We start from the raw sequence: 14,538 nt of genomic DNA, 5'->3' as shown, positions 1-14,538 counted from the left end.
TTGTGGAACTTTTTGCCAATATGTTCTTCAAAATCCTGTTCAAACCATCCTGGAAAGAACTGTTTTCTGCAAATGGATTTGGTACACGGTTACTTGTATTTCATTTTTAAAGGCCAGCTCAGAACAGCTGCATACAATAGCTAAAAGCCATGTCAGCAGACAAGAGCAACACCCTGATAAACTGGACATGACCCGCAATCCTACAAATAGAGAATGTTTTCAGGTTCTAAGGTAATTTTCTTGCTATTATCGTGCTCCTAATAAATGCATTACAAATCCAATATACCTGTATTGGATTTGCCAATAATGCCCTTAGATATTAATCTGTGAGCATATTTTTCTAGTAAGCCTTTTAAGTACAGTCATGTCACTTAGTTTCCTCTAGTTCTGAACACAAATTTTACAGCTATACAGATATGGCAGCATATCTGTGTATTGAACTTCCTTGAACAATAATTCATTTTTAACAGGAAAGTTGCTGTACTCCACACTTAAAAGAACTGAAATACAATGAGAACATTAGCGGTAACCTAATTGTAATAGTATTGACTGTCCAGTTTTTATAAAACCAATGGCATTTCTAGGAATGCCAAACTGCTTATATTGTTCAACTGTTGTAAAAATGGCTTAGCACAACAAACAGATTTTTTACAAAGCTTCGTGTTTAAAATCTCTGTGTACAAAGAATTAAAAAGCAGACCATAATGGAGTAATTGAATTGACTAAAAAATCCTGATTCATTCAGGTGCAAGCTTTGTATTACCTATTAGTCTGCTGTTTAACGAAACCTGTATCTGCTTCCCTTTTTAAATTTTATTTAATTTTTCTACAATTGCATATTTTAAAGGGTTCTGTAGCAACAGCAACTTTGATAGTGGGCATTTGTGGGGATGTTTAACAGTTACTGCTTAAAACCACTTCTTCTGCAATGGATGGCCCCACATATTTTCACCGAGACACTTCGAAATTGATATCCCACTATGACTAAATTATTTATTTTATTATTATCTACCCTATTACAATACTGCTAGTTTTGAGATTAGTACAATCAATCATACAATTTACATTCCCAGAAATTTTTTAAATTGAGTATTTTTCCACTTTTTACATTTTAAACTAAGAAAGTGCCCTCAGGGTTAAGAATAAACAGTCTAAATATTAATAGCTTGAGTATGTATACACAAAAGCTTCTAAGTGTCACAAATAAAAAGCAGACTTCTGTCTCAGCAGTGTTGTTTCCTGACTGACCTAAGCAGATCTAAGTCTGCATGGTGGCTACAAGAGCTAGTCCCATCCTTCCCTCCACCCTAACCATATGGTCGTGATACTTTCTTTGTGTTTATGGTTGTGCGTTGTAGCCAACTGAATCAATATCCTGTTGATCTAATTAAAGATGACAGGACAAAACAAACCCTTTGCAGGCACTACAAGGCAGATCAGTATTTTATATATAAACTTATACACACAGATAGACATATGCGCATACATACATAAAATGGGTATACATGTATAATCTATATTTTCAGCTTCAGATAGCCATAAACCTACTATCACACTGTGCGCTGACTTAAATGTTAGCTAATCTTGAAACCGTACAACCAGTGGCATAACTAGCTGCGACTTTTTTTAGTTTGCCTAACAGGAGAAGGGCATACACTGTTCTTAACAAAGTAATAAAACATATGTGTTAGTTTGAAGTGTGTGCAGACGAGCCAGTAAAAATATTGTATGATCAAATATCCTTTGTAACACACATCTGAAGTTAGGCTCTGTTGCTACTAAGACTTTTAAGACGGCTCTAAGGTCAAGGATAACGACACACTACGTCACCCTAGTAATGCTCTTAATACAGTGGTAATGTAAACACAATGTTTTACCAGAAGTATAAGATATCCTGTGTAAACATTATTGGATATATGACTACGTGTAGTTTGTTAATTCATCCACATACTGAAGCTGGAAAGGACATACAAGACAGTTTTATTTCAAGGCCACTTTCCCAAAACGTACTCTCCCATCCATCATGTCATGTTCCTATCAATTCAGAGAATATTACAAAAACTGCCTGAATGTTTACTGGATTTTAATCACCAAAGAGCACTAGCTTCCTAGTGAGGCATTTGACGATCCAAGCCTGTTAGTGTTTAAGAGGCATGTGGACAATGCCGTTAATAACATGCTTTAACTTCTGGCCAGCCCTGGAGCGGTCAGGCAGTCGGACTGCATGTCATTGTAGATCCCTTCCAACTGGAATAGTCTATTCTAAAACCGGCCTGCGCCTACCTAACAGAGGACACATCAAAAGAGACCTAGCAATAAACACACGGTACAGGTTTACAGGCAGCTTAATGATCTGATGTCTAAGGGCTTGCCTACTCCTCTGTCCCTGGTTTCTCCCTCACACTGTTCCCACACATCATTCTGCTGGCATTCCTACTCCTACCTGTTCACCCTGTGCCAACTCCAGTAACTCTCTGACCTTTCTATGAACCTCTTAAGCTCACTGATGGAGCAGAAAACCATCCAACTGTTTTTGCTGTGTTAGTTTTCCACCACATTAGAAAGTCAGCATGAACTTCAGAGGCCTCCGACGAGCTCCAGAAGCAGCACAGTGGGAGCCACAATTCAGGAGTAAGAAGGTAGGTGGGGATACGCTCCCCATCTGGCAGCCATGTGCTGTTGAATCACTTCCTGTGTCACATGAAAGCATGGGTTTCTGGTTGCAGTACGACAAACAGCTGAGCTAGCCAAACAGCTCCCTGCCACCAAAAAAGGGATACTCCTTTTCATCCCCCCGTTCCACCCTCTTGAAACTATTCTCTCCAAGGGAATATCTGGCAAGGATGAAGGGGATGTTTCATTTGATTCTTGGGATGAGGTAACTACACTAAAGTAAGGAAATTAAGAAAGGGGAATAACTGGTTGTGATAAGATATTTTTACATGGAAGCCAATTACAATCGTGAAATGAGCTCATGGAAACTGGCCTGTGTGTAGCACTGGTGACATAAGAACCATAACTTAGTAAGTACAAAACCAGATGGGAAGCTATTGTTTTGAATGTACTTCAGAAAACACTCCTCCTGCATCACCAAGGGGTTGTCCTGGATAATCTAAACTGTCTTTCAGTTTCAGGTAACACTGCTGTAACACCCTACTGTAACACTGTGTGCTGAGTTAAATATAAGAAATTGTGGTTAGAAACATACAGCTCAAGGAACAAGAATAAGCTTCATGCAGTCATTTAAAGCATTAACTCCAGTAACTCGTTAACTACCTTCGTTATGAGATCAACCACTATTAGATATATTTACCTCATGTATATCTTTCATCCAGTTTGTTATACCTTGAAAACTGTCCAGATTTGTGATGTCATACACAAGAACAAAGCCTTGTGCGCCACGAAAATAGCTAGTACTAAGTGTATGGAATCGTTCCTGGCCAGCAGTATCCCTGAAAGAAATTGTAAGAAATCAACAACAACAACAACAACAAAATCAAGATGAAGAAATTGCTGAACCCTCCTCCCAATAATATTACTTTATTTTAAGAAGTATTGTTCAAATTTTGAATCGTGTACCCCAACATGAAAGGAACAAGAAAAGATCAGGATTGGAGAAAATCTGCGTGCCAGATACAACAGTGAAAGAAATACACTGAAAATTTATTTTGAGTAATACACCCTACCAGGAAAGGTAAAGCGGTAGTTGAAGTCTGAGTGTATATCCAAGCCACCACTGCTTGTCTATGTGTAGTTAATCAGCAAGATCAGTAGAACTCGGGTGATAAAAGAAATTCTGGAGTACAAGCATAGCAGATGAAATCCTTCAAGCTGCTTGTAAACTGTAACAGCTGATTAAAGACGGAAAATCTTAAATTTTGTGAAAAAGCCATAAAATACAGGTATGCAGAGATTCCTACACATAATTATGCCTTGAGAGCTGTAAACAAGCCTCCAAGACTTTTGTATTAAAATCTGAGATGGGATAACTGCAGATCTAATACTGGCCAGATAATTAATGTCAAGAGTTACTTGTTGTGAAGTTAAATTCTAGTAAACGTAGACAACATTCACTATTGGATGCCTGGTGAGATGGCTGACAGTTACCTTCTAGAGTCTTTAGAAAAACTTAAAAAAATTGAGTGTAGGTTCCCAAAGATTCATGTCAGTGGCTTTCTCTTGGTGACCCTTTTAAACATGCATCTATTGGGTAATAAATGTAAAATTGTCTTGCTTTGTCACTTCCCTCAATGTTATGATACAATTAAATACACTTAATATGGATCATAAATCTGCATTGTTTGCATGCTACAACAGCAAATATTTATTGTTAAAGCAATCTAGCGAGAATCCTCTCTAACTTAAACTAGTTGCTGCAAAAAATACGCTCCCCTAGGCCAAATTCAATTTTTAAAATGACTTAATCATAAAATCATAGAATCAGTTTGGTTGGAAAAGACCTCTAAGATTGTCAAGTCCAATCAAAAACCTAACACTGCCAAGTCCATCACTAAAACATGTCCCTAAGCACCACATCTACATGCCTTTTAAATATCTCCGGGGACGGGGACTCAATCATTTCCCTGAGCACCTCTTCCAGTGCTTGACAAACCCTTCACTGAAGAAATATTTCCTAATATCCAATCTAAACCTCCTTGGCATAACTGGAGGCCCTTTCCTCTCATCCTGGGAGACAAGACCAATACCCACCTCACTACAACCTCCTACCAGGCAGTTGTAGAGAGAGATATGGTCTCCCCTCAGCCTCCTCTTCTTTAGGGTAAACAACCCCAGTTCCCTCAGCTGCTTCTTATAAGACTTGTGCTCCAGACCCTTCAGCAGCTTTGTTGCTCTTCTTTATACACGCTCCAGCACCTCAATGTCCTTCTGCTGAGGGGCTCAAAACTGAACACAGTATTCAAGGTGTAGCCTCACCAGCACTGAGTACAGGGGGATGATCACCTCTCTCCTCCTGATGGCCACATTATTTCTGATAGAAGCCAGGATGCTATCAGAAACAACTGCACTTTAGTACAACACACGATTAAAAGAAGATGAGATTTTTTGTGTTTTAATGTACTTCAGTTGGCTCTCATTTGAGACAGAAATAAAAACTTACCATATTTGAAGTTTCACTCTTGTATCATCAAACACTACTGGCTTTACTTTAAAATCAATGCCTGGAAGAAAGAAGAAAATCTGTAACATTTCTTATAATAACATAGATTCTCTTTTAAGATTGTTTCACAGCTCTAGTTATCATTTCATTTTTTAACAGAAAGCGAAAAGAAACTTTATCAAAGAAAGAATAACTAGCCAACCATATACATTCAAGACGGCAGCTATAAAAGGGACTTATTCAATGGTGAACAAAACAACATGACAATATATTACACAAAGACTTTACAAAGGAATGCCAATACAAAGCAACAGAGGGGCAGGTCAAAGCAAAGATGCAGATAACCTGAAACTACATGTACATATTTATATGACAGCAGTTTCACGGCCTATGCAAAATAACACTTCGCAACTATATTGGTGATTTCAATTGTTTCCAGGTTCATTACAAAGGCACAGCAGCTATGAATGGGGAGGTAGAAATGCTTACAAAGCCACTGCCTGTGCAACACCATTTTTCTGTCCTTACTTCCAATCCCTAAAAAAAAAGTACCTAGGGTTATATGAACAGGAAGAGAAAGTAGTTGCACAATTTAAATGCAAAGACAAGCATACACTGGATTTCACTCAAATGAGGAAGTCTCTGCAGCCTTAATCTCTTTGTACCCCAGATCCAGAGTGCTCATGCTAAAGTCAGGCATTAGCACTTGGAATCAGTGCAAAATATAATCTCTGTATACATGACAGAGCTTTTCTCAAAGACACTCTCCTTATAATTTATACTGTTTTCCTGTATCATATTATCAAATTAGTACTCCAATTGTGGTAGATGATACCCGGATTTATGGCTTGTTGAAGCTCCAAACTTATTATTAGAATCTGCCAGCTATAAGCTTCTACCTTAGAGTAACATATTTCCTCACAGTCAATTCCTACTACTTCATGGCTGAAATTTTAAATACCTCTGCTCATTTTTTTTCCCAGTGAAAACCAATAAGGCTAATTTTGCCAACTTGTTAAGTGAAGTGAAGGTGACATTGCAATACTTGGCCATACTGAATGGTCAAAATGCCGTAAGGTAAAAATATGGCTACTTAACACGACTTCAGAGTGGCTTTTCACCTGCACTAATGTCATTTGAAATAACTAAACAGATTGAGAAAGCACAAAAAATTTCAGTTAATACCATTGTACCGATTTCTATAAGAATCTGTCTGCCAAATTACTTTAGCAAAGGAACACAACCATGGCAATAAATAAAAAATGCAGTAGAGGAAATGCTCTCTTCCTTTTTACTTCTGGATGCATTGTCCACGAAACTTTGACACGTACATGCTCACATGTGAGATTACCATTGTATTAATGTTTTTGCCTGTATGTGGTAATAGAGTTTAGGTGGATTTTAAAAATTATTATGATAATCATGTCCTTCACTTGATGAATTTTTATTAAAGCTCCAATGGAAAGGAAAGATGAAATAATATAATTGGTATCGGTAATTAATATTACACAAAGCTTCCTTCATGGAATTAATAATGTCAGATGGAAAAGTAATTTAAGCCAAATTTGCTCATGTCAGTTCAAATTCCAACGTGATAGAAAACATTTGCTCCTGAAATTCACATGGATTTGCCTAATTATCTGTATCGCTTTCTGCGATTGATGTTAGAGCAGTTGAGAGGGTCTGAGTACGGACCAGGAGGCTGGAATGTCACTTTCAAATGGTGCATTGGGAATACAGCAAAAAATTATAACCGAGCCAGGGATTCCCAGACCTGTAGGAAACAGTTCTTAATTGACATATATTTTAATAATAAAAAGCTATAAGCTATTTATTTATTTATTTACTTACTTATTATTTATTTATTTGTTTGTTTATTTAAAGAGAAGCAGAGTGCTGAATCAGACTAAAATTTAATCTAAATTAAAATAAGGCTTATTGACTTCTTAAGTCAACTTCAAAATTTATTGACCTAAAAGGTCAATGAATGTTAGGGGAAAACAGAAGTCAATATGTTCTGCATGCATGAATTGTTCATGTCTTTATATGAAATTTCCAGCAAACTTAGCAAATTGCGAAGACAGAAAAGAAAAATGAGAAATACAATGGCAAAGACAGCTCACAGATTTCAGATGCTTTTAGACCCATGTATTATACAACATGATCAACATAACAAAGTGAGCATTGATTACTGCTCTTGAGATAAATGTTATTTGAATGCAACAGCTTGTACTTGCTTCTTTTAAGCTGTCAACTAAATCCAAGAAGGGGTATGCTGAGTACAAGTTCAAATTCTAGTTGTTATTTCCTAGTTTTATAGTCACTGGATTCATTTCTTTCCTCTATAGTCCAAACAGTAAACAACACCATCGTGCCTATTAAATCATGTCCCAAAGGGACACATCTGCATGGGTTTTGAACACTTCCAAGGAAGGAGACTCCACCACTGCCCTTGGCAGCCCATTCCAATGCTTCACTGCTCTTTCAGTAAAGAAATTTTTCCTTATAGTAAATCTAAACCTTCCCTGGTGCAACTTGAGGTCTTTTCCTCTCGTCCCACCACTAGTTACTTGGGAGAAGGGACCCACCTTGCTACAAACTCCTTTCAAGTAGTTGAAGAGGGCGATAAGGTCTCCCCTCAGCCTCTTTTATCTAGAAGTGATACTGAAAATGCTGGCCAATAAACCCTATAACACTCATTTTTGAGTTTCAGAAAGCAAGTGTTCTTTATCAGCCCTGGGAAACATGAAGGACCAATCTCCATTCATTGTATGCAGTGAGACAAGAGCTGGTTACAGAATATATTTTCTACTTACATCCATATGCATAAATTTTCCCAGAAATCTTATGCATATTCTATTACTTTCCATGGTCTAATTTTAATGTTATTATGAACTCTGCAAGAGTCAAAACTCTTGCTGATTTGGAGCCAGCTCTCTGCCTGAGCTTGCATTTGAGATAGGGAGAGGTTGCAAACAGGTGATTGCAGAAGACACTTCTGTTCTGCACAGATCATAGTGAACACAAGACATTATCATCTTCAGAGGGGCTGGAGCACAAGTCTTATGAGGAGTGGCTGAGGGAACTGGGGTTGTTTAGCCTTGAGAAGAGGAGGCTGAGGGGAGACCTTATTGCTCTCTACAACTACCTGAAAGGAGGTTGTAAAGAGGAGGGAGCTGGCCTCTTCTCCCAAGTGACAGGTGATAGGACAAGAGGGAATAGGGAAGAAGGGAGATAGGGCCTCAAGCTGTGCCAGGGGAGATTAAGACTGGATATCAGGAAATATTTTTTCACAGAAAGGGTCATCGGGCACTGGCAGAGGCTGTCCAGGGAGGTGGTTGAGTCTCCATCCATGGAGATATTTAAAAGACAGGTAGATGAAGTGCTCAGGACATGGTCTAGTGGCAGACAGGAATGGCTGGACTTGATGACCCAAGAGGTCTTTTCCAACCTACTGATTCTATGAAAAACACCGTGTGAAAGAAAACATGCTATCAGAAGGACATTTTGTCTAACTTTCAAAAAATATAATTACTCAGACGAAACTCTACTACAGCTTAAATCCAAGATGGTCCACATCTTGTAACAGTAACTACTTCTCGTATCAGACTAAGTGACCCCAGTTCCCTCAGCCCTCTCAGCCGCTCCTCGTAACACTTGTGCTCCAGACCCTTTCCCTCCCTAGCAAAAGTGCATCCGGGGAGGGGAGAGATGAGGAGAAGGAAAGGACGAGGAGAGGGAAGGGATGAGGAGAAGGAAAGGACAAGGAGAGGGAAGGGACGAGGAGAGGGAGCGCAGCCGATGCCCAGGCTCGCCGGGACACACGCCGCTCCCTCAGGGCGCGCCCACAGCACCGCTATTTCGGGGACCTGCAGGGGCTCCGCAGTGGGACTGGGTGCGGGGTGGGGGGATCCGCGGCGGAGCTGGGGGGCACTGCGGGGGACGGGGCACTGTGGTTTAACAGCGGCGCGAGACGGGCTGGGGGCTGCGGGACAGGCTGGGGGCTGCGGAACAGGCTGGGGCTGCGGGAGATAGGCTTGGGGCTGCAGAAGAGGCTGGGGTTGCGGGACAGGCAGGGCGCTGCGGGACACGCTGGGACTGAGGCAGGACCAGGGGCTGGTGGTTGCGGGACAGGCAGGGACCGCGGAACAGGCTGGGGGTTGCGGCACAGCAGGGGCTGCGGGACAGCATGGCTGTAGGAGAGCAAGGGCTGCGGGAGAGGCTGATGGCTGCGGGACAGCATGGCTGCGGGACGGGCTGAGGCTGCGGGACAGGCTGAGGCTGCGGGACAGCATGGCTGTGGGAGAGGCTGAGGCTGCGGGACGTCAGGGGCTGCGGGAGAGCAGCCGACAGAGGCCACTGCCCCGCCTCCCCCCCCCCCCCTTCGTTCCCGGCGTCACTCACCGATCGTGGCCAGATAGGAGGAGGTGGGAGCCCAGGCGGAGTCCGTGTACCTCCGCACGATGGAGGTCTTCCCCACGCAGGACTCCCCGGCCATCACGATTTTAAGCAGCAGCGGCGGCTCGCCCGCCCCGCGCTGCCCCAGCCCCGCCATGGCGGCAGGGCGGGGGGGGCACCGCCTGCCGTGTGTCCGGGCGTCCCCGCCGCCGCCTGAGGGGGGAGCCGGGGCAGCCCCGGGGGCGGGGCGGGGGCTGTGGGACGATTAATAAAGGATATGGGAGTGAGGGAGGTGGTGTAGAAGAGGCCACGAAGATGGTCAGAGGGCTGGAGCAGCTTCTCACAGCAGGGCGGGCTGAGAGTTGGGGTTGTGCAGCCTGGAGAAGGCTTTGGGGAGACCTTAGAGCGACCTTTCAGTACAGAAAGTTCTACAGGGAAGCTGGGGAGAGACTGCTTACAAAGGCATGGAGTGATAGGATGAGGAGGAGTGGTTTTAAATTGGAAGGGGAAAGATTTAGACTAACGATGAGGAAGCATATCTTCACCATCAGGATGGTGAGGCACTGGCACAGGTTGCCCAGGGAAGTTGTGGATGCCCCGTCCCTGGAGTTGTTCAGGGCCAGGTTGGATGGGGCTTTGGGCAGCCTGGTCTGGTGGGATGTGTTCTAGGGGGGTGGGAACTGGATGATCTTTAAGGTCCATTCCAGCCCAAACCCTTCTATGATCTGTCTGCTCTTTCTGCAGTCTTGACTGTGTGTTGCCGTCGTTACAGAAGCCAAAATCTACGCACATAGAATCATAGAAGTGTTAAGGTTGGAAAAGACCTCTAAGATCATCAAGTCCAGCTGTCAGCCCAACACCACCATGCCTACTAAACCATATCTCAAAGTGCCGTGTCCATATGTTTTTTGAACACCTTCAGGGAAGGAGACTCCACCACTTCTCTGGGCAGCCTGTTCCAATGCTTCACCACTTTTTCAGTAAAGAAATTTTTCCTCCTATCCAATCCATGTGCTATAGAGAATACAAAACCTGTCAAGCTCTGAGTTATTTCATTCCTGTGGTTGCTAGAAAGATAAAAACTAAGCGTGAAATGGTAGGCATGAGGTGAAGCTGAGCTGTAAGCCGATGCTGCGCCCTGCCCCAGCCCCAGCTGGGCTGTGCTAAAGGAGGCTCACCCATCCTCTCCCAGCTTTGTATTGGCTATCCCTTAGAGACCATCAGCTGTGTCCTGATGACTGCCGCTTCAGATGACAGCTACCTGTGTACAGTGTCCGTCATGAAGCTGTACTGTGCGTTGGGGCCATGTTAGCCCCCTTGCAGACACTGTACAGGCTTCCACACCATACTTCAGCCACTGCCCTGAACTAGGATTATGAAATTATGCAAACAAGCAATTTCTTTTCATGAAGTTTTGTCACTGGGGAGGAAAGAGGGGACTTTCCCAACCCCCGTGTCTCTTCTAGAAATAAACAGTCTGGTTTCTGGTTACATAATGGCGTAAAAGACAGAGGAAATAAGAATTTCCTCTTTTTCACTTTTGATTTGTTCTCATCTGACAATAAAATTGACCTGCAGTGTGAAAAAAAAAAATCACATATCTACAGTGTGGACTTGCTGCATGTATGTCTGGATGTTTTTACCAAATCCTACGTTGTCCAAGTTCAGGCCATTTGCTCATGTGCATGCTAAATTCATCTGGTGTCAGAGATTTAGGAATGGATACACTTTGAATTAAAAGTGCTATTAGACATTTGCAAGTATTTGTATCTGTCTGGGTCTGTAATGACTCCCTACGGTTTTTGACATTTTCATCTTCAGCACTTCAAGCAACTCCTCAATCAATTAATATAGGACAGAGCAGCAGAACTTTTGTGAAGGACTACTTATGCTTCAGTGAGTACCATATAGCACAGTTCAGAACATCCTTTTATCAAAGGCCAAGTATTGTTTCAAGCTTATTTCCCCATCACTCCACTCTGAACCACCCACCAACCTGCGCCTCTTCTTGCCAGTATCAGACTGCTTAGCCACAAACCTTTAGGACTTTGTGGTAGATCTTCAAAAGATGGCAGCAGCTTGTTTCTCCATCAGTGCAGTTTTCTGCATTGCTGGAAGAATGAGAATTTCTGCTACAAGTGGGGAAATAATCATTAGGAAATGACTGATAAAATCAACTACTGAGTTATCTGGTTATTTTAGGGGTGCTTTGTGGTATGTCACTGAGTAAAAAGGCAAATACTACCACAGAAGTTATCGGTCGAACTGTTTCCATTAGGGACAGAGAAATGCTATGTATTGATGAGACTGAATACGTTCTTGAATGACGGTGGAAAAGGTTGACCCTCCAGGACACTTTCAGCTGACACAATCATATTATGAAAGCATTTGCAGAACCCTTCCTGCACAGTAGAGCGGCAAGCATGTATCTTGCTTAGTTTATAACAAAACAAAGGCTAGGAGGGAATATGATTACAGTCTATCAGTGGTTAAACGATAAGGATGACACAAAAAGCTGCTTGAAGAAAAGGATGATGGATTGAGTATAGACTGACCATGAATATGGCTGAGCTAAAAATTGTGAGTTTTCTAATGATGTTTCAGAAAATGCTCACAATTGAAGTATTCAGAAGGAAAATCTTAATAAAGACAGAACATGGTGAATTTGGTAGGAAGGCTATAAGCACCTGCAGTAGGGAAGGACTGGACTTCATAAACCAGAACACTTCCTGTGAGAAATATCCCCTGCTATCTCATCAGCCCCATGAAGTTCTGCTTCCTCGTGCAGAATTTTGAAGCTATTGTTAGTTATCCCAGATGTGAGCAATGACAGGGTGTTAACATCTTCTGGTAGTTCTCATAGATCAAAGGTGATCTATGAGAAGATGGTTGGGAAGTCTGTTACATTTATAGATAATCTATCAGATAATCTAGCATCTGCAGCAATGAATGGGTGTCTCCAGCCAGCTGCAAAACAGTTCTGCTCTGGTTCTTCTGTCAGTGCAGCTGCAGGAGTGAGGACAAGGCTGGTGGTCTGCCCTATAGATGGATGCTCTTCTGCAGGTTTAGCAGACACGTACCTGTGGACAGCACGTTGCTTTACAGATATACCGTAAGACTTCGTCTTTATTATGGAGTGTTCTCTGGTTCTCCACTATGAAGCTGTTCTTCATAAAATAGCTTTCTTCAGATGTGGACAACACTGCAGCTGCCTACAGAAGTTATGTTTAGGAGGTAGCCTGGACTGATGGTGTTAGTAATGACGCTACATTATCTCAGTTTTACCCCATATTTTCTGTGAGGCCAACCAGTTTAAATTAAAATGCTCTTCATATATTTTGTACATTTGAGTGTTGATTTATGAGCAATGTACAAGGCAGGATTTTAGCTCTTTTCATAACAAGACTCCAAATACCTAGGGTTGCTGCTGCTGTCAATGAGTTACAGTTCACTTTCCTCACATTCCTATCCACAAGGGGACAGTCTTTCCATCCCTTACCACTGACGAGAACCATTTAAAAGTAAGCTCCTTGAAAAGCTACCATTCAGTGAATGCAATTTAATTTCTCTTTAAAATACGTTTCATGCTTTATAAAAAATTCCAGATCTTTGTAAACTGTGTGTTGTTACTGTATTGATAGAGCTAATCATAAGTAAAGTTACCTGAATGAAGCTAATGGCTTGAGAATGAATGTGCAGCTACAAGAAAAAGTGCAAAGCACAAAACAAAGTTTCCATGATGTTCATTGAGTTGCCCTTAGAAAAAGAAGTCTGCCTCTCATTTGTCTTTTTTTTATTGGTCACTTTCATTTCTTTGACTCAATCTTCTGAATAATATCATAAATAGTAATAGTAATAACATAATTTTAAATAGCACTTTAGCGGGAAAGCTTTTCATTTTCACACAGAACAATTACTAAAATTATTGGAATTTAATGTTATAAAATGTTGGGTTATTAAAACATTGCATTCATTTTCTTTGAATACTTATAAATGATTAATGTTTCTTTTACAGACATGGTACTTACATTTTTGCTTCTTTTCTGACATAGTTTAGGTATAACTGCTCAGTTTAGCCTCAGAGTCATGGAGGACTTTTGGCACAGAAGATAGTGCCATTTTTCAGTTCTCAAAATGCTTACACAAGTTTCGGGATTCACTTACTAGTTTGCTTTAGTGTGGTGTGTTATACAGAATATACACTAACATCAGTCTCTCCTGATAAGTCCCTGAACTGCACAAGGTGGGCTAACTCCTCAATGCAGTTATAGGAAGTACTGTAAATTGTTCTGAAAGGTGGAAGGAACCAGAGAGATTCTTCAGCAGCATATTTCATGCAAAACATCCAGCATAATCTTGTCAGTAAGTCTGCTTTGGACATTCTGGCAAGCAACCATTATTAAAAAAAAAAAGCTAAGGAGATGAAAGTAACTATATACCAAGAATAAAGAAACAGCAACATTCCAGTACAGCCCTAATTCCAAAGCATAATGGCAGTGTTGCAGATGCCACGGCCTCTTTAATGAAATAAAGCTTACAAAATATTGCAAAGAGGTTCAACATATTTCCATTTGAAATTATTTTGGTAGAGTATTAAGAATAATAATGCAATTACAAATATTAGTGGCATATTCATGCACTCTTCCTGAGCTGACGGTATAAGCTCAAAATGGTAATGAGAGGAAAGAGCAAGGTTTAATTTGGTTTTAAAATCCTCAGTACTAAGTCACTGCTTGTGTCAAGATTACTCACCGGATACATTCTGTTAAGTGACCGAAGTGAAACTCTTTGCTTTCATTAGTGTTAAGATAAAACCACTTCTGAGTGGACAAAAAGTGAGATAAATTACTCATGATAGGCAAAACAGGGTTCACTAATCCTTATATGAAATTTCTGAGCCAACTGTTAAGTATTTTAGTTATTTAAGAGACAGAATTCGCTGTTAAACTGGAATATAATTTTTAAGATTTTGTCAGAGAACAGGGCACCTCTCAGAGTCAGAATGACTCACATGTGGGGTT

At 41.3% G+C, this 14,538-nt stretch overlaps 1 protein-coding gene across 2 annotated transcripts in view; it reads right to left on the bottom strand.

The window, feature by feature from the left end:
* LOC128851457 (ras-related protein Rab-10-like) overlaps nt 1-9,688 on the bottom strand; it is a 31,872-nt gene extending 22,184 nt beyond the window's left edge. For both annotated transcript variants that reach the window (XM_054060477.1, XM_054060476.1), the window contains exons 1-3: nt 9,524-9,688; nt 5,120-5,180; nt 3,314-3,452 (exon numbers count right to left, since the gene is read on the bottom strand). In XM_054060477.1, coding sequence (XP_053916452.1) covers nt 3,314-3,452; nt 5,120-5,180; nt 9,524-9,674 — 351 coding nt within the window. In that variant the 5' untranslated portion in view covers nt 9,675-9,688. The remainder of the gene's footprint in view (nt 1-3,313; nt 3,453-5,119; nt 5,181-9,523) is intronic.
* Nucleotides 9,689-14,538: the final 4,850 nt, after the last annotated feature.

This window comes from Cuculus canorus, chromosome 2 (assembly GCF_017976375.1).
Source record: "Cuculus canorus isolate bCucCan1 chromosome 2, bCucCan1.pri, whole genome shotgun sequence".
Classification (NCBI taxonomy): Eukaryota; Metazoa; Chordata; class Aves; order Cuculiformes; family Cuculidae; genus Cuculus; species Cuculus canorus.
This window is presented reverse-complemented; position numbering and strand designations above follow the sequence as displayed.